General features: G+C 35.8%; 1 protein-coding gene across 9 annotated transcripts in view; it reads left to right on the top strand.

Annotated features, from left to right (window-relative positions):
* The window catches only part of LOC107554528 (membrane-associated phosphatidylinositol transfer protein 2-like), an 87,179-nt gene extending 64,533 nt beyond the window's left edge, over positions 1–22,646 (top strand). For 5 of the 9 annotated variants that reach the window (XM_016237056.1, XM_016237055.1, XM_016237051.1 and 2 more), the window contains 14 exons: positions 48–265; positions 1,274–1,452; positions 2,780–2,950; positions 4,228–4,365; positions 10,427–10,591; positions 11,486–11,737; positions 13,646–13,794; positions 14,801–14,917; positions 15,002–15,118; positions 18,175–18,323; positions 18,400–18,549; positions 19,907–20,090; positions 21,221–21,349; positions 22,045–22,646. In XM_016237056.1, the coding sequence (XP_016092542.1) occupies positions 48–265; positions 1,274–1,452; positions 2,780–2,950; positions 4,228–4,365; positions 10,427–10,591; positions 11,486–11,737; positions 13,646–13,794; positions 14,801–14,917; positions 15,002–15,118; positions 18,175–18,323; positions 18,400–18,549; positions 19,907–20,090; positions 21,221–21,349; positions 22,045–22,386 (2,460 nt within the window). In that variant the 3' untranslated portion in view covers positions 22,387–22,646. The remainder of the gene's footprint in view (positions 1–47; positions 266–1,273; positions 1,453–2,779; positions 2,951–4,227; positions 4,366–10,426; positions 10,592–11,485; positions 11,738–13,645; positions 13,795–14,800; positions 14,918–15,001; positions 15,119–18,174; positions 18,324–18,399; positions 18,550–19,906; positions 20,091–21,220; positions 21,350–22,044) is intronic. The other 4 variants (XM_016237054.1, XM_016237057.1, XM_016237058.1 and 1 more) reach the window with 4 other exon arrangements.
* Positions 22,647–24,036: the final 1,390 nt, after the last annotated feature.

Below are 24,036 nucleotides of genomic sequence, written 5' to 3'. Positions count from 1 at the left end.
ATCACATGACCCCTGTAATATTAATCACGGCTTCACTTCCTCTGCAGGACAATGACCTGCTGTCACCAGGGATCATTATAAACAGCTCTCACTGCTCGGGCTCGGGTTTGACTCTGGAGGGCAGTCGGCACCTCAGCCGCAGTAATATAGACATTCCTCGTTCCAGCGGTCCGGACGACCCCAAAAAACAGATGCCCCGCAAACGCAGCGACTCCTCCACCTACGAGCTCGACACCATCAAACAGCACCAGGCCTTCCTGACCAGGTGAGCCACTGGCCCGATTACATTCTTCAGCCAAGCTGTTTATCATTTAAGTGAATGTGTCTCTTTTATTTGTCATAATTAGGTACACAATATTCTCATGACTGTATTGGAATTGGCCAATATTAGCATTTCTTTAGCATGTTGGTGAAGCAGATAATATCAGGGATTATTTTTCTAATTCAAGTGATAAGTTGCAGATTTCAAAAATACAAGATGCTTTAAAATATTACAAATATTTTACAAAAGGTTTCTCATGGTCATGGAAAACCTGCAAAAATTAATATTTATTTAATTCCTTTCCAGTCCTGAAAAAATAGATGAAAAATCTTAACTGGTGCAAATTCATGGGCAAATATGTAGTAAATAATGAAAATATTTCAATATTATATTATGCATTATATTATATATAGTACTTTATTGACTAGATTTTCATCTTGTGTAGAGTAAAACCTTTTAAATCTTTTTTTTTTCCATTCTTTTAACTGAATCAGTCAAGTGATTGCGAGGATCAGGCCAAATGATTCATTATCAAAATTATTCTTTAGCAAATTAATTGGATTCAAAATTCTTTGAGGACAAAAATCCTTCTCCAGTAATGTTAGGTGGACTTTTATTTTGCACAAAACTCTGCAATAGTTTATTCTAAAAATGAATATTTATTGAGATTGTAAAACTTTTTAAATCATTCTTTTCAGTCAGATGTTTGAAATGAATTACAGTGGTTCAAAATCGAAATGATTCTTTAGCAAATAGATCGGAATCAAAATGATCTAAGGAGCAAAGTACTTCTCCTGTAGTCATAATCATTTTGTTTGTGCACAAAAAGTGCGAACTCTGCGATAGAATAGTTTAAGAAATTATACTAAATTAATTTGACAGATTATTAATTCATAATTTCATAACTTTTATATTTTTATATTATACATTTCTTGACATGTCCATATCAGTGTTTGTAATAATGTAAATGATGCAGTTATATAAATATTTCTGTAAACTGTGTGTATGTAGTCTGCACTCCAGCGTTTTGAGGAATGATCCGGGTTCGCGCCGGTCCAGCAGCAGTACCATGCTGGAGGGAGGAGGCGCTCTGGGAAAGTTCGACTTCGAAGTGTCTGACTTCTTCCTCTTCGGCTCTCCGCTCGGCCTGGTCCTCGCTCTGAGGAAAACCGTCGTCCCTTCTTTGGACGGTGTGTTAACCTTGAATACTCTTATTATAGATTCTAGTGGATGAAAGAGAATGAAATCCTGTGCCAATTGGGTCATTTAAAGTGTGACTTCCTCTGATGGATTACTGGGACGGAGTAATCTCTATTGTTCATGCTGTTTTTGTTCTGAAGTCCAGTCTTTCTAATCTTTTAAAGGCTTCAAACATATTAATCCTATAAGCAATTTAAATCAGTTGCTGGCAGATTATGAGTGATTGTTTTAGAGGGCCAGAACGTGAACAGTGTGCTGACGGGAGTTTCCCAATCCAACATCTGTTATATAGAGCTCGTCAGACAAAACAAACACAAGGATCAATGTGTCGAATGAAATATTGGCATAACCAAAGGCAACATTTTTTTTTTTTTAGCTAGTTTATGATGGGGGGAAAAAAATTAAAATACATTGCTGTTCAGAATTTTTGGGCCAGTCATTTTTTAAAAGAAATTAATACATTTATTCAGCAAGGATGCATTAAAATGAACAAAATTGACAGGAAAGACGATGTTGTAAAATATTTTTATTTCGAATAAATGCTGTTCTTTTGAGCTTTCTATTTCTCAGGGATTCCTGAAAAAGTACATTTATCAGATTCCACAAAAATATTACCCAGCACAACTGTTTTCAACATTAATGAATAATAATAAAAAGTGTTTCTTGAGCAGGAGATCAGCATATTAGAATGATTTCTGAAGGATCATGTGACACTGAAGACAGGAGAAATGATGCTGAAAATTCAGCTTTGATCACAGGAATAAATGACATTTTACAATATATTCAAATATTTGAATATATTGAATATTGAAAGTAATAATACTTCACAATATTACTGTTTTTGCTGTATTTCTCATCAAATAAATACAGTCTTAGAGAGCAGAAGAGACTTCTTTCAAAATATAAAAAAATCTTACCAACCCTAAACTTTTGAACTGTAGTGTATAAGTGAGCTATAACAAACCAGCTGAGTAAAATATGTGTTTTTATATATGTTACTTTGCATCACAGGAATAAATGACATTTTACAATATATTCAAATATTTGAATATATTGAATATTGAAAGTAATAATACTTCACAATATTACTGTTTTTGCTGTATTTCTCATCAAATGAATACAGTCTTAGAGAGCAGAAGAGAATTCTTTCAAAATATAAAAAAATCTTACCAACCCTAAACTTTTGAACTGTAGTGTATAAGTGAGCTATAACAAACCAGCTGAGTAAAATATGTGTTTTTATATATGTTAAATTGATCTAAAATTCTGGTATACATTTATTAATGTTTTCTTTTCTTTCATTCTTCCGTCCTACAGTGGCTCATCTTCGTCCGGCATGCCAGCAGGTTTACAACCTGTTCCACCCGGCGGATCCCTCCGCCTCACGTCTGGAGCCCCTGCTGGAGAAGCGCTTCCACCTGATGCCACCATTTAGTGTGCCGCGATACCAGCGCTTCCCGCTGGGTGATGGCCAGTCAGCGCTGCTGGGTAAGAGTGGAGAGATTTCTCAGTCAACACCTGCTATGACCCGGATTACACCTGCTACTAATACCTGTCTGGAGTGATCTGATCACCAGTGGTCAGGCGAGACAGAGCATTAGTTTTCACTTGGTATTAACATGCATCTCAAATGCGTCTCCTCTGACCACTCGTGATTGGATTTTGGGTAGACAGTCCCTGACTTTATGATTGTTTTACTGTCGAGATACGATTATAGGTTTGTTAATATTTGTAATTTTTATTCATATTTTTATAATTTTTTTCTCTTAATTGTAGTTAAAGTTTTATGTTTTAGCTTTTTTTGTATAATATTTATTTGTTATTTTTTAAATGTCTATATAGTTTTTATCTAGTACATCAAGGTAAACTAAATGACAATAAGAAATGTTGCCTAGGTAAGTAGCTGAAATTAATATTTGTATAGATTTTTTTTTTTTTAATAATTTTAATATAATTAAAAAATATTGTTAATATTTTTATAGTTTGTTGTGTTTTTGTATTTATTTATTTTTAATATGTGTATGTAGTCTTTTTTGTTTGTTTGTTTTTAGTTTTAGTGCATCAAGGTAAACTAAATGACAGTAAGACATGTTTCCTTGGCAACTAGCTGAAATAAAATTATTTTATTTCAGTGAATGTTTTTTAATTTTCATTTCAAGTAACAAAAATGTTAATGTTTTTAGTTTTAGTATGTTTTCTAAAATATCCCTGCTGCAAACATCATTCGCTATGTAATGTCTCACTACATGTGATTAAAAATGCAAAATATACCCAAAAAAAAGCCCAGAAAGCTGCACATAAATGTCTAGTTTACATATTTGTTTTAGTGCAATGGATGGTTGACAGGTGAGTAGCCAGCCTTTTGTCCAGGATGCATTTGGACAAATTACAGTAGCATTTACACTACAAATGCAATTCGGTCACATGCATTTCTGACGGATCACAGAGCATTTTGGACCTCGTTTGCACTTGAATTTGTCGTTGTACCACCCAAAACGGTTGTTAATTCCAGTGTAAACAGGGCCAATGTGTGATCACCTGTATTTCATTATTATTTTAATGGTTTAAAGCAGCACTTTGTAAAAGAGCATCGTCCATCACTGCAGTTCTGCTGTGAGTTTGAGTCATGACTGCTGTTCTCGTGTCTCTGTTCGTGTCATTTCTGTCTGTTATTTGTCTTTATTTTCTGTTTCTTTGTCTCTCTCCCCTTCCCGTCGCTCTCATGTCTCCACGTCCCTCATGCCGCTGGGTTTGACATGTGGCAGTGGAAACCATCCAGAGTAACCCTCACCTCCTGTTGGAGAGTGTGAGCTGTGCTGCCCAGCGCTGTCAGGATGGCATCAGCGAGACTTCCATTCCCGTCCCTGTGCTCAACTGGCAAGCCATGCCGGCCCCCGCCGAGTGTGTGTAGCCATTCCTGGTTTCTTGCATCCCTTTAGCGTAATCACCCCTGTTATGTGTGTCACCCTGTGTGGCGTGTGCCCTCATTTCAAATTAGCTGTGTTTGTGCGTCTGCTCTGACATTGATTCTCTGATTTGGGCTTGTCGTTTTGAGTTTTGACTGACTTCCTTTCACTGGTTGCTGCAATGTGGAACTGATGGTATTGAATTTAGAGGTGAAGTGTGGTCAATGCGTGTACTTTTTTAGTATTAAAAAAAACTTCAGTTGATTTTAGTGGACACATTTATAAGCTATTCATGGGTTGCCTTGCAAAGAGCGTTACATTTCACCAAAAAAATCAAAAGAAAGATCATAATATATTTGCCCCAATACTTAGTACTGTAATGCATCAGGATGTTTTACTTTTTTTTTTTCTTCTTCTTTTTTTTTAACTTGTGTATATATATATTTAAAAATATATATATATATATATATTTATTTTTATATTGAATGTGTTTAACAAATATGTCATGAATTTATGAATATATATATATATATATATATATATATATATATATATGAAGAGTTCATTTTCAAAAACAGAACTCAGTTTTTAACTATTTTCAAAAATCATGTTTTTTCATTGTGCATTCCAATTAATCTCAATCCTAATGTAGTTTTTTTTTGGATTAGGTTAAAAAAATAACAAAACAAAAATACAGCTAACTAACACAATAAATCGCAATATAAACATAACATAATGAAAAACATGATTTTTTAAAATTATACAAAAATTGTAAAAAAAACCAAACAAACAGAGTTAGAGTTATATATATATACTGTGTGTGTGTGTGTGTGTGTTTATATATATAAATATATATGTATAATAGCATTCGTTAAAGGGGTGGTTGACTGCGATTTCACTTTTTTTAATGTTAGTTAGTGTGTAATGTTGCTGTTTGAGCATAAACAATATATGCAAAGTTGCGGCGCTGAAAGTTCAATGCAAACGGAGATATCGTCTTTTAAAATTCTGTCAGTTTAATGCCTACAAAAACAGCTTGTAGGGACTACAACGAGTTACTTGCCGGGTTTGTGGCATCACAAACCCCGCCCCTGGGAACATGCAACAAAGGGGGCGAAGCCATGCTGCGCTGCTTTAGAGAAGAGGAAGGAAACTAGGGGTGCACATAAAAATCTATTCAAATATGAATCGCGATTGTGTCTTCTAACGATTCTAATGGATTGACATGTTTCAAAATTAATGTTCTAAAGCAGCAGTTCTTAATACTGTTCCTCGTGTCGCGCTGCTCTGCATCTCTCTCTCTCTCTTTCTCTCTCTCATTCAGCTCAGCTCAAACAATGACCTGTTCCATTTATACACTTATTTTCACATAGCTATGAGAAGCGTTAAACATGGACATGCGGTTGCCGTACTGTATTAAAGCTTTAATCAGGATAAAACCGTATATTAAAAGCTAACAGAAGCAGTAGCATTTACAAATAACTGCACATCTAAAAGTATGAGACAACAACATACAAAAAACATACCACTGAGAGCTGTGCTTGCACAGGTTCTGTGCGATCCTCTTCTCTAATATCCTCTGGTTCTCAATCGGGCTCAAACTGAAAAGCAATATAGATGACGCCGTTGTTTACAATACAACCGGAGCACATGCCGCTGAGGTGAGGGGCGGGATGTTTAGACGCGCACTAGAGGTGTTTTAGCAAATCACAACACACTGGATTAGCTAACCAATCAGAGCCCATCGCGTATTTCTGAGGGAGGGGCTTCATAAAAGCTGGAAATGATCAGCGCGTAAATTGTGAATTTTAAAAAAAATTGTATTTAACGAAGTATTAAAGTGCCCCTATTATGCCTTTTCGAATATTACCTTTCAATGCAGTGTGTCATGTAGCTGTATGTGAACATAAACTATCTGCAAAGTTGTGAAGCCGACATATGCTAACATGTGCATGATAAATAAAGTTATTGTCTATCAAAAAAGTCTGCACGCAATCGCCTAAATTCGTCAGGAATTCGAATCTTATTCTGTTACGGCTCTACGTCACGAAGTAAGACATTTGCATAATGTCTGCCCACGTTCTACGTTGCCAAATTTCCGTATGGTTAACATCATGTCAAGAAGACGCTGTACCCTACACTGTGAGAGTAAATTTGTTTTATCACATCTTATAATTACCATAAACTTGTTAACACTTGATACTTACGACACTCCAGTCGTGCTTGCGAATCAGTCTCTTGTCGATCAGCCAGTTCAACCGTTTCATCATCAGACTCCGGCTCGAATTGGTAAGGTACAATCGATACCATCTTTTCTATGTATTGACAAGTCTCCAGGGCTGTCATTCCGTTATGGCAATGGGCGTTTCGTTTCCGACACGCGATGTACGCAGTAGACCAATCCAGAGCCAATCTCTCTACAGCTCTGGACCAATCACAAAGGACTGCGCCATCTGACCAATCACAGCAGTGAGGGCTCACGGAAAGGAGGGGTTTAGAGAGACTGATTCTTTGAACTGCTTCACACAAGTCGTTTACGAATCATTTAGAAATTAGGTAAAATTAATCTATTTTTTGAGAAAACTAACGTGTTTTTTGACCTTGCATGCATGTAAACCTGTTTTAGGAGACAATATTAGCAACCTTAAAAATGGCATAATAGGGGAACTTTTAACATGTTAGACTGCACCCCATAAACACAATCAAGCCTAGAAAAAAAACAGTCAACCTCCCCTTTAAATATTTACTTAATGAATAGTTATTTATTTACTTACTGTTTACTTTTGAGTAATGTGAAATGGAAAGAAATATGTCAAATGAATTACATACATTAATACAGTAATTACAATTTATGTATTTTATTTACAGTATATTATATTTTAATTATAAGATTTATATAATCAATTATTTTAATTAATATTCTATTTATTTTTATATTATTTATGAAAATATATAATGCTTTTTCAATCATTCATTTGGTAAATATTTAATTAATGAATTTATTTTATTTATTTGCTTACGGTTTACTTTTGAGCAATGTGAATTGGAAAGAAGTACGCTTAATTAAAATTTTTAATTATTAGAATTAATAGAATATAAATTCTAGTAGAATGTAATTATTTTATATAAGTTAATTTATGTCATTCATTAATTATTTTAGTATATATTATTTCATAATATGTTATATTTATTAGGGGTGGGAATCTTTAGTTAACTCAGATTCCAATTCTGGGAGTCACGATCCGATTTCAGAACGATTCTTGATCTACTTCTTTTCCCCCTTATTAATTAATTAGTTTACCCACTTGAGAATCTTAAAATCCTTACATTTACATATCCTTACATAAGTAATTAAGTACTTTTTAAAATAATTACAAATTGAAAAAAATTATTAAAACAGTTGTATGTTAAGAATTTTAAACTAATATAACTTCAAAACATACAAGCAAGTAGCAAATAATAAAAGAGGAGCATAGAAACAACAAACAGAGTGCTTTCAGTATTTATGATTATCTGAACATTTTCCATTCAAGAACTGTGAGTAATTTTTCTTCATCTTTACTGTTGTTTTTTACTATGACATCATAGACAGCAGGAGATCTATTAAGCTGCATTCACGCACGGATCTCTTTTGAAATACAAGAAGTAATGTGGTTTGTCCTGTCCGTTTAATCCCTTAAGACATAACTGGCTGTGTTTACATTAATTTTGCGTCATAAAACCATTTTGAGACGCAAGTGTATTAAACCACTTACACGTAGTCATGCACAGCCTCATGCGCGAGCAGTCTTCACAAACAAAGCGCGCGTCAGCATTTGAAATCGAAAAGCAGCCTTCTGTTAGTGAAGTTCATATTTTAAATATATAAGTCCACTGCATTCCAAACCACATAAATGATGACTTCGTAGAGCATTTGTAAGGAAAACACCGACGGGCAATACCGCACACTTCAAGTGTAACATCAAACAAAGTGCATCCGGTGCAATGAAGCCCGCAAATGTCCTTGTAATTCGCTTCAACCTTTCCAAACTTTATGAAAGATTATTTTACGGAAGGTTTGAGTGGTGTATGTGTGTGAGGAATTGGAAGCAAGCAGAATACGGGTGTTTCTAAAGCAAACTCCGCGTCATTGCGCATCTGGTTAAAAACTAAGCTCAGAATCGATTCTGAAATTGTCATTCGTTGGATCGTTGGATCGATTTTTTCTCACACCCCTACTATTTATATTAAAGGGGTCATATGATGCTATTTTAAAGATCATTATTTGGTGTAACAGAATATGTTGACATGCTTTAATGTTCAAAAAACACATTATTTTTCAAATACTGTACATTATTGTAGGTCCTCTATGCCCCGCCTCTCTCAAACGCTTCATTTTCAACAAAGCCCCCTCCTTTCACAAGCGCAGTCTGCTCTGATTGGCCAGCTGACCCAGTGCATTGTGATTGGCCGAACACCACAAGCACGCGTCGGAAATGTAACGCCCCTTACCATAATCGCGAGCTTCATCTTTCAAAGTAAATATCAAGACAGTTAATAATGTTGTTAGTTTTACCATCAGTTCAAGCCCAAAAGGGCGACAGAGTCGCGTGACAAACGCAGTTATGATGCAGTACACAAGCCGCTGTTAAGGCTGACGTGCTATGATTTCTGACAGACAGTTCACTCTCCCGTGATGTGACCCTGTTCCCCTCACACACACACACACACACACACACACACACACGATGCGTTACTCTGAGCTGCGCAAAACCCCGCATTTAAACAGTCAATAGCAAATACTTAAACTAATAACAAAACATACTTACAGTCGCTGATTCAGAAGCGCCAGATTGTCATAGCAAAGTCGGAATTTACCCCTTTTTTTTTTTTTTAAAAAGCCTTTGTGCACAGCCAGCCTTGTACTCTTCTAGGTTCAAAAAACTGTCGTCCATAAAATGCATTGCACAAATTCGAACATCTGGGTTGTGCTGTTCTGTTGTAAATAAATCTTAACCAATGATTCCTAATTGCGTATACTCCCGGAAGGCCAAATAAAGTGCTTTTGCTTTCGCACTGAAACACACAGCGTCTCCCTGACATGGCTGCATCAACACGACTGCTGTTCCTGAAACCACGCCTTCTTTCTTTGCGTGCACATTTGGGCGGCATTATGCTATTATTTCCACATAGTGACGTAGATATGTGGGGGTGTGTTAGAACGAGCCATTTTAGGAGGGCGTGGTTGACTCTTAACTTTTATAAAGAATATCTCTTTGGATTTGAGACTTTAGTGTTTGCAACTTTACAGATCTTCTTTATGCACCAAGAGCTTGTAACACTCCAAAGAGAAAGGAAAACTTGAAATCGCATCATATGACCCCTTTAATTTATTATGGGGAATGCTTTTGGAAATGTGCTTAATTTTATGAAAATAATGGTCCTTAAATTTCTAAATATTTCTTTCTTTTGAATTTGGTGAAAAATAGAACAGTCCAACCTATGGGCAATGTTTAGGAAACCTGTTTGGAAACCAGCATTTTATTTATTTTTTTAAATGACACACTTCACCTTTAAAATAACAATACAACAAGAATAATAAGACAAATCTAAGTTCAAGCATCTTGACTAATGACAAATCCTGATTCTGATGATGGGTTGCATGTGTATTTGGTAAATAATGCCCCATGAGGCCTTCTAATAAAATCAGCTGTAAATGCTCTCTTAAATTCCCTCAGAATTAGTCAGAATGGGCTCAGGGGCAATATTTACTACTTTTATCTCTCTTTGGTTTTGTGTTTGCATCTTCTTTTCACTTCCTTTCATCATTTTGAATCAAATGGTCCTTTTACAAATGAATAATGATGCATAATTTTAGCTCCGTTCCAAAATCTAGTTAGATCTCTGCTGCCCTGTGAGCGCACCTGTAATGCCTATTAGATAGACTGCTGTCTAGATAGGCAGCTCACTAGATTTTGGAATGGAGATTTAGTCCGTACTGAATTGTCAGATTTCTGGGCCCTAATTTCCCTGTCAGATCCCAGTCTGTGTGAGTAATTGCTGGTTTTGGTCCTCACAGCGGATGCGATGCAGTCTCACAGTGTCATGTTTGCGGATCACTCCAATCCTTCGTCTCCGGTATCTGTTCCAGCCTTCCGCGGGGCGCGCAGGGCCAGCGAGACCAGCATCGCCAGCCAGGTGTCTGGGTTAGTGGACAGTTACACCGCCTCCAACATCGCCAACAGTAAGTTAACACACACACACACACACACACACACACACACAGTCAGTTAGCAGAATACAATAATCTACATATCAACTATATTATATTGCAGCAGTAGAGTAATTGAGTAATTGGTGTTTTTACCACAAAACACTTTTTTTTTCCATTTCCATTAAATATGGAATAAATTAATAGATTAATATGCTCACTATGGTTTAAAAGTTTGGGATCTTTAATTTCTTTAATAACATTTATTTGATCAAAAATACAGTAAAAACTGTTAAAAATTATTAAAATATTATTACTGTGTAGTGTTAAAAGTAACTGTTTTCTATTTTAATATATTTTAATGTGTCATTTATTCCTGTGCAAAGATGGCAAAGATGAATTTTCAGCAGCCATTGAACATGAATTTTAATTTTGTTAATTTGCAGTAGTGCATAAATAGATTTTACAGTATATTTAAAATTAGTACAGTATATACAGTATATAGTAGATTATGATTATATATAGATTATGAAATTGTTTTTATTCCATTTTTTTTGTTTGAAATGTATTTTTCTTTAATTAAAAAATATTACTGTGTTATTATCAGTGTTTTGCTGCATAATACTTTTTGTAGAAACCATTAAACATTTTTTTCTGGATTTTTTAAAGTTCAAGAACAGCATTTATTTGGAGTAGAAATCTTTGGAAACATCATAAAAGTCTTTGTCTCATTTGATCAGTTTAATGAGTCTTTGCTAAATAAAAGTTTTTTTTTTTTTTTTTTTTTTTTACGGTAATGCATCACGGTTTCCACAGAAATATTAAACAGCAAAAACAGTTTTTTTAATGCTGCAGATATTGCTAGAAACTATCACACATGTCATGTTCATCTTTTGACTGCTGTTGTTTTGATGTTTTTTTCTCTAGTAGCGCAAGCATGCCAACTTAGTCTCTCCAAAAAGCTCAGTCTTTTGTCCCAATTGGCCCTTCCCTATAATAAAAGCGGCTCCCGAAGCCCCTCCCCCAAATCCAGCAAAGCGCAAAATAAGCAGCAGGTAGAAAGGCAGGATTCCAGCTGTTTGGATGATTCAGAGCAGAGCGTCTCTCTAGGCTTTGAGCCCTCACCCTCGCTCGCCTCAGACCCGCCATCTCCATGTGTCCCGCTGGACATCGAGCAAGGTACTTGGAGTGTGGGTAGACATCCGGTCGGAGGGTCTCCTGGACCCTCCAGATGCACCCGCTCTCCTGTTTGCCTGCGTTAGTTTCTACCATTACTGCATTCCCTGCAATCCCTCCTACTTCCTGTTTTAGCCCTCCAAATCTTCAGCCTGTTTTCTTGCTGACCTCCCCAGCGCTGATGCCCTTGTTTTTCGAATTCATGCCCCCTTCCTTTTAAAGCCTTAAAGCTTTTGGTGCTCTGGTTCTTCATCTCCTGAGCCCTAAGCCGCTCTGGGTTTGCTCCGAATGATGAAAACCCTCTGAAGATGCTTTGAAGGATGTTGACTTGTCTTGCTCCCGTTATCTGGCTGTGCATCATGCTCATGGCGTGTATGTCTTCTGTTAGCGGTCGCTTATACATAAGGATGGGAATCACTAGGAGTTTAGTGATTCTGATTCCACATAATTTTGTTAAAATAATTTTTACGAAAAATTACTTATTTTTTAATTAAAATGGATTTTTATCTTAAATTTAAAATGTTTAAAGATTATTACAAAATGGTTATCTTTATTACATTAAAATGTACTGTTATTGATAACATATTTGAATGTAATAATTAAAAAAGTTTTTTTTAAACAATTTTTAACACATTAATAATAATTTTAAAGAAATAATAATACATTTAAAAAATATATTTTAAATAACATCACAATTCATATTATTATGCAAATAATTTAATATTCACCCAAATAATATAATATAATTTAATATTATATTATTTAGGTGAATATTAATTAATAGATTACTAATTATGAATTTTGCATACAGATCAAGGACATGAATTGTTAATTTAGTAATAAATTTAATTATTTATTTAAAATTAGTTTAACCAAATTATTATAAATGAAATATCATTATTATTAATTAATTAATTAATTAAAAAAGAATTAAAAAGATATTATTTGTGTATATTCAGCAAATAATTATCAAATTTAGCATATAGAATAGGGACATGAATTGTTTATTTCTTAGTAATGTATAAAATGTTTTATTATTATTTATTTAAAGTTAGTCTAAACAAATTATTATTATTATCTTTTATTATTAGTTTAAAAAATGAATTACAAAAATGTTATATGCATATTATTATGCAAATAACGATCAAATTTGCATATAGATCAGGGACATGAATTGTTAATTTTGCTGTAGTGCAAAAATGGTTTTTATTGCAAAATTTGTATTATTATTCTTACCTATTTTTTAAATTACATATATTTCAAGAATTTGTTTTTGACAACACTTGGAGATAAGGGAGCCTTTTTAAAACTGATTTATTAAAAATCACTTCATAACCACTTTATTTAAAACCACTTCATAAGAGTTGTTTGTGAATCGGACTACACGGTTCACACTGTAGGTTTGTTGTTGCGTGCAACCAGTGAGGACGACGCAATACAAGGATACATTGTCTGTTGATTGTATTTTTTCACAACCCCCAGTCTTCCCAGTCAAAATAGAACCAGTTTTAAAAAAGAACTGTTTTTGATTCCCAATCCTAGTTGTAGAGAACTAGAGGCCATTCAGGAACATTCAACCCAAATTGAAAGAATTACAAACCAAAAACAGGGTTGTGTTCTTGAGTGTCTTTGCAATGGGTCATGGGAGGAAGCAGACAAGAGATGTGCACTACAGCCTCGCACGGCCCAGTGCACATTACAAAACAACAACTTTCCATTTCTTTAATTCCTTTTGAGCCCCTGAAGCAATCCTGCATCACATGTCCTCGTCCTGTCCTAGAACCAGCGGCTGAAACGTTCATGAATTATGTACAGATGAAACCGAAATCTGTAATGGTATTTGAAGCTGCTGTTGTAGTGGTAATGGTTTGGACAGGCATGACTGAACGTCCCGTGTCATCTCTCCTGCAGTCGCTGCTCGCTGGTGGGGCACGAAGCGCATTGATTTCGCTCTGTATTGTCCTGATGCTTTGACTGCGTTCCCCACCGTGGCTCTACCTCACCTGTTTCACGCCTCCTACTGGGAATCAACGGACGCTGTGTCTTTCCTGCTCCGACAGGTGAAGATTACCATATGATTTAAGATTATAAAATATTAACTCTGCTTAAAGAATCGTTAGGAGTTATTTGCATCTGGAAACATTCGCCATGCAGGTACAGCATGTAGTACTGCATAAAAAAAAGAGCAGCTCTTCTAGGATAATTGTCCATAGTTGATTGTAATGAAATTTAGGCAAATATAATATAATTATTTTTTTCTGGATTTTATTAAAATATATTTAATTTAAGTTTTTTTATTTATTATTTTATTGTATTTTTATACATTTTTATTTAGTTATTTAAATATATTTAAAAGACCATAATAAAATTGTCTTATCTTTATTAAATGAAACTTTCCTGTTTTTGGCAACATTTTAAAATAATAAAATAAGTGCAATTATCTTAGAATAGCAATTCTTTTTAATTAAATTGGACATATATAATATAATCGATAATGTTTTTCATGGCTTTTATTAAAATATTTTTTATTCATTATTTTTGTTTTATGTAATTGTATTAGTGTTATTTTTTATAATGTTTTTATTTTTATTTTATTTATTTAAATGTTCGAATAAAATTAAAAAATAAAATAAAAAACATTTTCATAATCATGAAAGTTTTTATTTATTTGATAATAATTGCATTTTTTTATTTGTAGATATCTTGTAGTTATTTTAATGTTTAAAAGTCTGTTATATAATTATTGTTATTATACTCAACTTTACCGTTTTTTTGCTAACATTTTATGTAGTAAAATAAGGGCTTGCCAAACAATATTAAAAATCTAATTACAAAAAAATAAAATTAATTACAAAAAGATTGTGTTTTAGTGATACTTCATCTAGGAAGGAAAATAACTCAATTGGGGAACGTACAGATTGGGGGCGTTACTTGTTAATTCTTAGTGCATAAATAGTTTTTATTGCATAAAGTAGCATTTTATTTACCATTAAAACAATCATCCTATAAACACAATTCCTAATGAAATTGGGCAAATGTAATTTTATTTATTTTTCCGGCTTTCAGGTAATGAGGCATGAGAACTCCAGTATTTTGGAACTCGATGGGAAGGAGGTGTCAGAATTCACTCCGTCCAAACCGCGGGAGAAGTGGATAAGGAAGAGGACCCACGTGAAGATCAGGGTGAGATGGGCACCTCAACATCTCAGAAATCCCAAATTAATGTTAAATCCATTAAGGGAATGTAAAGATGTGTTTGTGTTGAAGAACGTTACGGCAAACCACCGTGTGAACGATGCTGTGTTTACGGAGGACGGCAATCAGGTGGTCACAGGTCGCTTCATGTACGGGCCGCTGGACATGGTCACACTGACAGGAGAGAAGGTTAGTGACCTGTGAACTTCAGTTCGTGTAGATCCCAGTGAAAAATGACTAAGACCACCTTAACTTCACTCACGTTCTTCAGAAAAAATTTAAAAGTCTACATTTACATTTAGTCATTTAGCAGACGCTTTTGTCCAAAGCGACTTACAGATGAGGATAATGAAAGCAATCAAAATCAACAAAAGAACAATGATACGTCGCGAGTGCTATGACAAGTCTCAATTAGCCTAACGCAATACACGTAGCAAGGTTGTTTTTTAAAAATTATATAATAAGTAAAAAGAAAACGGATAGAATAGAGCAGGGGTGCCCAATAGGACGATCGTGATCTACCAGTCGATCGCAAAGGCAATGCTGGTTGATCGCACATCATTTAAATAGCCTATACTTTCTCAACCGGGGGGTGTGAGATAACTTACAGCCAAAATATAATAAATTAGGCCTGGGCGATAAAACGGTATCGATATTTATCGACGATACTCCTTCATCGATAACGATAGAAAAAATGTTCGATATAGCGCACGATATAGGCACGTGCTATGAGTGACGCAGACAGCACACACAAACACGAACATGAGTGTTGTACCAGCCTGTGATGAGGAGATTGTGAATAAAAAAATTTATATTAATCTAATTTAAAATAAAAAAACTACATTTGAATGCAAAAATGGTACAGTCGAATGTTAGGAGTGCGTCAGGGAGCGTCATCAGTGGCGCGCGAGATGCGGTGATGATGATGTAAGTGACGTTGTTGCATTTTAATGTTTTGTTAATCTAGCCCACGAGACGCGCCGCTGCGGAGTTATTCATTCAAAATATTAGAGTAATATAGAAGCTCAATGCGGAGAAGATCTTGATTAGGTTAAAACCGAAACCAAGCCATTCACACAGAACGCATATTCAGCGCATTTTTTAGACAAATAAGACTGCTGCACTCGCGTCTCACACAAGAAATGTACAGAAAGCCATGCAAAGTTTAAACAGTTTAAACGTTTAGAAAACACGTCGCAAATTTGTGGAGGTTTATTCCTTTTCACTGCGTCTCTTATGTTTTCAAATGCAATCTGTGTGATCGGCGATTCGGCTCGACGTCATGCTCTTTTGTTCATAATTGTTTATGCAATTTACGAAATTATATTTGATTTATATATGTTCATTTAGACGTTATGCTATGGACAGTTATTTCATTGCATTGACAATTTAATACGCTGCATAGTTTTGCTCATTGCGCCCTCCTGTGGCTTCGGGAGACAAGCCAAAAGTTTCCATAAGACTTATTTAATCTGCATATAACACATAAGAAAGAAGATATTTGTTTACATTTTATATTGTGTTTGCCTGTTAAAACAAAATTGTTTATCTCAATAAATTGGGTAAATTAAAAACACAGTGGTTACATTTAAACATGTTTTTCTATTGTGCTTTGTTTTAAAAAAGGTTATAAAAAATGTCAATAATTATCGATACAGAACGATATGAAACATTATATCGTTGATACATTTTTTAGCTATATCGCCCAGCCCTGTAATAAATTCACTTAGGCTATTTTATGATTAATATGTTAAATCATTTAAAAATATATATATATAAATAAATAACAGCACCACTTCTCTACGTATTCTGTGATATTCTGTGTTTCAGAGCAGCTCTAGCTGTTTCTCATCGCGCTGTGTGAAACAGCCTAAGCTACTCCTGTATGAGCATATGATACGCAAACTACAGCTCCCGGCTGGATTAATCAAGCCAGGGTCACGTTAGTAAAGTTTTGATGGATGATGACTGTAATCAAGGTAAAGACGATTAGTGACAGATACAGGAGTCGAACATTGATGCACAAACGAACCGTCAAGCCAAGTCACCTTTATTTATATAGCGCATTTAACAATACAGATTGTGTCAAAGCAACTGAACCGTGTTTGTGCGCTAGTAGTGCACTGATCACTATAACATTTCTGCTTGAACACAGTTCAGTATATTCACGTAGTTGTATATAGCGAGTGTTTTATTATAATGGATGCTCGTTTTGGAGAAGTTTGTGAGTATCAGTGGTGTTTATGTAGCCTACATATGGGCATCAGACACTCCAAAAACAGAATGTTTTCTAACAGAACTATTCACTGATGACGTCGAGCCACCTTTTGATCGCTGAGGTTCCACACATTCAGAATGTTTTTATTTTTCATTAGTATTTTTTGGTGTGTTTAGTGATCCTGAATGGATCCATAGTAGTTTATATGCAGTCCTTTGGCGTCTCCCTGTGCTCTTGTTCGGTATGGCAGGTTGACTTGTGCTTATTTGTTAAAATTATTGTATAATTGAGATTTACATACTTTTAAGTTGTATAGAATGTCTGCAGTGACAAAAAAACTGTATGTTTCAATCTGTCTTGAATTTGTTTTGTTTAAAAATAATTACATGGAATTGAAAAGAAATAACACTAAAGGCTACGACGGGTAGGCCTACTAAGAAATTAACATTATTATTTTTTATTTTAAAATTAAATTAATGCAATATAAAGATACATCCCAACAAGCTTTTTATATATTTATTTTGCGCGTATTTTATTTATGTATTTTCCACTTGGTAGCTCTCGGTGAGTTTCTCATTTGAAAAGTAGATCCCCCACACAAAAAAAGTGTGAGCACCCCGGAATAGAGCAAGCTAGTGTTAGAGGCATTTTTTGCTTTTTGTTAATTGTATAATAAATCAAAAGAAAACAAATATATAGAATACAAAAAGAATAGAGAAGCTAGTTTTTTTTTTAAAGAAAAGCCGTTACTAAATGAATAGAGTGCAAGTTCTATTCTTTTTTAAAGAATAGAATTAGAATAGAGAGTGCTAGAGTTAGCGGGTAAAATAAAGATGGAAGAGATGTGTTTTAGCCGATTCTTGAAAATGGCTAAGGACTCAGCTGCTCGGATTGAGTTGGGCAGGTCATTCCACCAGGAGGGAATATTTGATGTAAAAGACCGTAAAAGTCTAGTATTATTTTCCATTGACATCTTGTTTGGTTTCACTGCTAATTCATTTCATCAAATTTTTGTGCCGTTTTCTAGGTGGACATCCACATCATGACCCAGCCTCCGTCTGGTGAGTGGGTGTATTTCAGCACAGAACTGACCAATAGCAGCGGCCGGGTTTTCTACACCATTCCCGAGAACAGGCGACTGAGCATCGGCGTGTATCCGGTCAAAATGGTGGTCAGGTACATAAATCTACATTTATCCTTCACAGAAAAGCTTGTATTTTCATCAGTTGAATGATATTGTCTGTGTCTGAAGGGGAGACCACACATCTGCTGACAGTTACCTGACGGTGCTGCCGCGCGGCACTGAGTTTGTCGTGTTCAGCATCGACGGCTCGTTTGCCGCCAGCGTGTCCATCATGGGCAGCGACCCTAAAGTGCGAGCAGGAGCGGTTGATGTGGTCAGGTGAGGGCTTTTCTTTACGAATTTATAAACTCTATAAAGCCTAATGCACCATATTTGATCTGCAAGTTTCTCTAAATGATCGATATGGTCGAAACTTTACTGAAAAAACTGCACAATCTTATGCCTTCTGTCGTCTGATTGATAGTTTAGACCCTTTAGCAAGGCTTTTAGCATGACTGTAAAAACATCTGGTTGTGGTTCATGTGTCTTTTTGCTGTGAAAGCTTGATTTTTATCAAGTAAACAAGAACTTTTATATTGCTAGTTAGTAATATTTCATTATTTATTATTATAATTTTTTTTCTGAGCTATTTAAATACATTTAAAAGGTTATTCTAAAATCGATACCTTTATTATATTAAACTTGACTGTTTTTGGTAACATTTTAATATAATAAAATAAGGGCAATTATCCTAGAAAAGCCATTCCTTTTGTTGAAATTAGGCAAATACAGTATAATTTCTAATGTTTTTTTCTTGCTTTTATTAAAATCATTTAAAAAATATTTTTATACATCTTTAGTTATTTAAATACGTTTAGAAGATTACAAAATTGTTATTTTTATTATATACACTTTTACTGTTTGGCAATATTTTAATGTAATAAAATAAGGGCAATTATCTTGATAGCTGTTGATAGTTTGATAGTTCATACTTTTTTAGCAAGTAATAGGTCTTTTAGTATAAATCTAAATCTTTAATGATTTTCATAGTGAACGTAAGAATAACTTCAAGATGAACACTTACTGGACTGAAGCAATTTAGCAATTTATATCCATGCATCTTTTTTTTTTGTTGTTGCACAAATCAAGCTAAAATGTGAGTTTAATCATCAGATGTCACTCAAATATGATCATCAGGCTTTTGAGTAACATTTATTTGTTCATCTCTCAATCATCATTGTATTGCATGGCATTATGTGTTGAAACAAAGCTTTGATCTTAAAACTAAGCATTTAAATCTCATTTTACCAAGTCATATTATTGGAGATATGGAGTGACAACTGATATTTATATGCGTTTTGTGTAAGTAGCGTGTTATTCTGTTTTAAAGATCTCACTGATTTATACTACAAGCTATCAGAATTTCATCTTATAAGACATAAATATCAGCATCTGCTCCAAATTGCATATTTTTGCTCGGTTTGAGCCACTGAACAAAATGTAGGTGTTTTTCCTCCTCCACAATACGAGCTCCATATTGTCACTATATCACACTACATGAGCCAATAAAGGTTCAATAAACTTCCATTTTTTTCTGACTATAATTTCACATGTCAGGCTTTAGAGGGTTAATAATGCTCCCAGGCCAGTCATTTGTAATGTTTGCTGTTCCTGACGGTGGTTGGTCCTGGTTTAGGCACTGGCAGGATCTGGGGTACCTGATAGTGTACGTGACGGGACGTCCAGACATGCAGAAGCAGCGTGTGGTGGCCTGGCTTTCACAGCACAACTTCCCTCACGGGATCGTGTCCTTCTGTGACGGGCTCGTACATGACCCCCTCCGACACAAAGCCAACTTCCTCAAGTCTCTCATCACAGAGGTGAGAATATACACAAACTCCTACTCTTCTGCATGGGGATATGGGTAATAAATTACTATCATTTGGAATGCATTGACCTTAAATCAATATAAGTATTTATTGAAATGGATAAATAAAGTCACGATTATTGATAATACACGTTTGAGTAATTTTCGATCAGCTGTGTTACTAAAAAGTCTGCGTGTCTCTGTGAATGAGCGGCGCAGTTTCGTCTACTACACATACTGAAGCATGCCTGACGCTCGTGCTGTTTTCAGCATCTGAGTCTCAATATATAAAGACATGAGCATTTGATAAAACTACCACCAGACACTGAAACTCAGTCTTCTCGACAAACCGCTAAAATAAAAGTTTTATTTACTGTGAAGAAAGGATGATAGAAGTATATCATTATTGTATAGTAAAAAGCACTTCTCAAAGTAATAATGTAAACTATATAAATTTGTATAGACTGTATAAATATGTCATAGTATACTTGTATATGGATAAAACTAACAAAAAAAATACAATGAATAATTATTTATAATACAATTAATTAAAATATTGCAGTGAATTATTATTATTATTATTATTTCATGCAACCAAGAAAGTTTAATTTTTAATTTATACAGTATAAAAGTTCTGTTGTGCAGCACATTATTTGAAAAAAAAAAAAGCAGTGTTTTTGTAAATTATTACAAAAATAAATTCTTATATTTTCATTTTGATTAAATTTTTAAAGATTAAAATTAAAAATTTTGATAATAAATTTATATTAAATCATAAAACAGAATTTTGGAGAAAAATGGAAATCAGAATTTGGGAAAAAATAAAACTTGGTGTGGGTTTAATGGGGCCCTATGGAGATTTCATTGAGCAATGTAAAATGCATTTCCTTCCTTATTAATGGTTTGAAATAATTATTGCTATAAATATAGAATTTTGTGGAAAAAAATATTGTGATTAAAATTTTTGGCCATATTGCCCAGCCCTAGTATGTAGTACAGAGAGTATGCCAACTGGAATGATCAAAACAAGAGCATAAAAGGACAGGGAGGGTGTTTAAACGGATCTTAGACATATAATGTGTCAGTCTTTGCTTATATTTAAACTGTTTAATCATGTTTAAAAATCATCCTGCTGTTTTGTAGGCACATATGAAGATCTTTGCTGCTTATGGCTCCACTAAGGACATATCTGTGTACACGTCACTGGGTCTGCCGCCAGCACAGATCTACATCGTAGGGAGACCAACAAAGAAAATGCAGCACCAGTGTCAGGTATCTTTATGCACAGTTTTTCCTCTCTACTTTAAGTTTTTATGCACTCTCAGTTCAATTAAATTCAAGTTTATTTGTATAGTGCTTTTCAATTAAAAAAAATTAAAGTTTCTACATTATATTTAGTAGTAGCTTATCGGTGGTGACTATGTCGAGGTAATGTCCATATGGCAGAAATGTATAGTGATCATGCAGTTAGTTAATGACGTAATCGAACAGATGGTGACCGCTATTAACAGCAACGATTATAGGTTGCATTCAAACTTATAGCAAAATTTGGTAGTTTTGTATGTTGGTTCAGGGTTGGCATCATCTCAGGTCCTCTGAGGGGTTTGCATCATCTCTTCTCAGGTGTTCATTCATCTCAGATCTTCGTAGGGGCTGGATCCAGGCTGAAGCTTGTGTAATTTCTAGTTACCTCGGGATACAAATCCCGTGGCAGAAACAGAGAAGCAAAAATGATGTGTTCAATCCAAGCAAAATAATGATAATGTGCATTTGATCAAATATAGCTGAAGTACAAGGTTATGAGATGCATTATGTGAATGCTTGGCTAAAGAGATGTGTCTTTAATATAGATTTAAACAGAGAGAGTGTTTCTGAACCCCGAACGCCTTCAGAAAGGCTATTCCAGAGTTTGGGAGCTAAATGCGAAAATGCTTTACTCTCACTGACCTGTCGCTCTCTCTCCACAGTTCATCGCCGATGGCTACGCGTCTCACCTGTCCCAGCTAGAATACAATCAGAGATCGAGACCAGCCAAGACTGGCAGCACTCGCATGGTCTTGCGGAAAGGCAGTTTCGGGCTTGGCGGCAGTGGGGATTTCCTGCGGAAGCGCAATCACCTGTTGCGCACCATTTCCTCGCAACCCACGTCCTCCACGCCGCCCGTGCAGATAGGACGTCCCGAACGTGCACAGAGCCAATCAGAATGCGACCGCGAGCGGGCAGAACGTGCCCAGAGGAGCATGAGCATCGCCGCCGGCTGCTGGGGCCGAACCAGCAGACTCGAGGGCGGAGCCTTGAGCCCAAAATAGGCTCCACTCACCAGGTCCAAATTCTTGAGGCACTTCATTCTGGAGGCACATGGGGCTGCAGGATCAGACACGATGAAGTCTCACAGTATTACAACAGACTCTGTGAGCGAAACCTCACGGCATTACTATTGTTGCATGGGAATTGTTTTTCGTTCATATTTAAGTTTTTTTTTTTTTTTTTTTTTAGTCCGGCAGCCAAACATTTTCCAGAAATCTAGCGCCTTAAGCATCGCTCTGGGTCATGGCCCTCGCCTCTGACTTGATTGAATGTACTTTTGGGACTGAAAAACGGATCGTTGGGTGGGTATGGACTTTTCCCGCTTTTCCCATCATTCCCCTTCCGAGATTCCCACACATGTAAATACGTGCCTCCTCTTACCTGCTCAGGGCAGCCATGAACTCGAGGAACTGATAAGACCCAGGGCCATTTCACATCCCTCTTCTCATTGGTTTCCGTTGGGCCGGCCCATCCCGGCAGCCTCTCCGAGTCGAATCCCAGCAGCATTTGGCAATAAGGATTGAATCCCATCACACCAAACTCCGTCTGCAGGTCATCAGAGGCCTTAACTTCGTATTCAGAGCACCAACGAACTCTCAAAGGAACAGCTATCCCTTTATAAGGCCATCTGCTTGCAATACCTCCGGGATGCCACCTCGACATGGGCTGCTGGGTCACGTTTCTTTCCTTCTTGCTGTTTTGTTCACTTCTGAGCTACCAAACACGATCGTAAGCACACGCCACATCTGCTGAAGTAAAACTTTTCCGCTGCTGCGGTTGCTGTCGAGATGGAGAGAATTTCCCATCGAGGTCGTGCCGTGCAGCTCGCTGTATTTGCATGACGGACAATTTTCCCAAGATTTCGCTTGATCATTTCCTCTCGAAATCCTTTGCACTCATTTCCGGGAGAGCGGTTCGACTCGCTCGATTCCGCCGACGGCCAAACCGATTCATTTCGAAAGCTGTAGTTCTGCAACTGCATAACCTCATTGTTTTTTTTTGCACTAGTGGAATAGTGGAGGTCCTTGTTACCATCTCATGTCGCTACATAACGTTGGCGTGTAGTACATGACCCTTGTTATTTATGGCAGGGTATTTTGTGTGCATATGCACGATTATATATTTCTCTGATATATAGAAAATAAAACGCAAGAAATGTGCCAAAACCAGGCAGATCATATGAACCCGAACACGTCCGACGTTTCCGATGCATTGTAGCAACGTTCCCCAAGCGTTTCAACGGCACATGTATAATGTTTTTAAGATTTTAGATCATTTTAGGTCAACTTCAGTCCTTTAAAGTTCAGTTCTCAATGGTATTGTCCATATGTTCATATGTAAGTGATTCGAGGTATATAGAAATTGTGCTTTTAATTTTCGCCATTTTAAATCGCACAGCATGAAAGAGTCGTGAAACTGTATGCAGTTTGTTTCTGTATCATGAACACACTGGAATAGCCATGCTGCATGTGCGAACTTGTTCTTTCGAATCGAACCGGGAGGCTTCGAACGCGGCCTTCGTCCGGAGCGGATGTTCTGAATGGGACTTCAAACAGTGTAGATACTGTAAAGATGTAAATTTCACTATATAGGATATGTTACGGTCAGAATTTATTTATTTCTGTAGCTTCATAAGATGATGGATATTTCAG

Source organism: Sinocyclocheilus grahami, unplaced genomic scaffold, assembly GCF_001515645.1.
Source record: "Sinocyclocheilus grahami isolate Dianchi unplaced genomic scaffold, SAMN03320097.WGS_v1.1 scaffold505.1, whole genome shotgun sequence".
In the NCBI taxonomy this organism is placed as follows: domain Eukaryota; kingdom Metazoa; phylum Chordata; class Actinopteri; order Cypriniformes; family Cyprinidae; genus Sinocyclocheilus; species Sinocyclocheilus grahami.
Note: the sequence above shows the minus strand (reverse complement) of the source record. Positions and strands in the feature narration are given on the sequence as shown.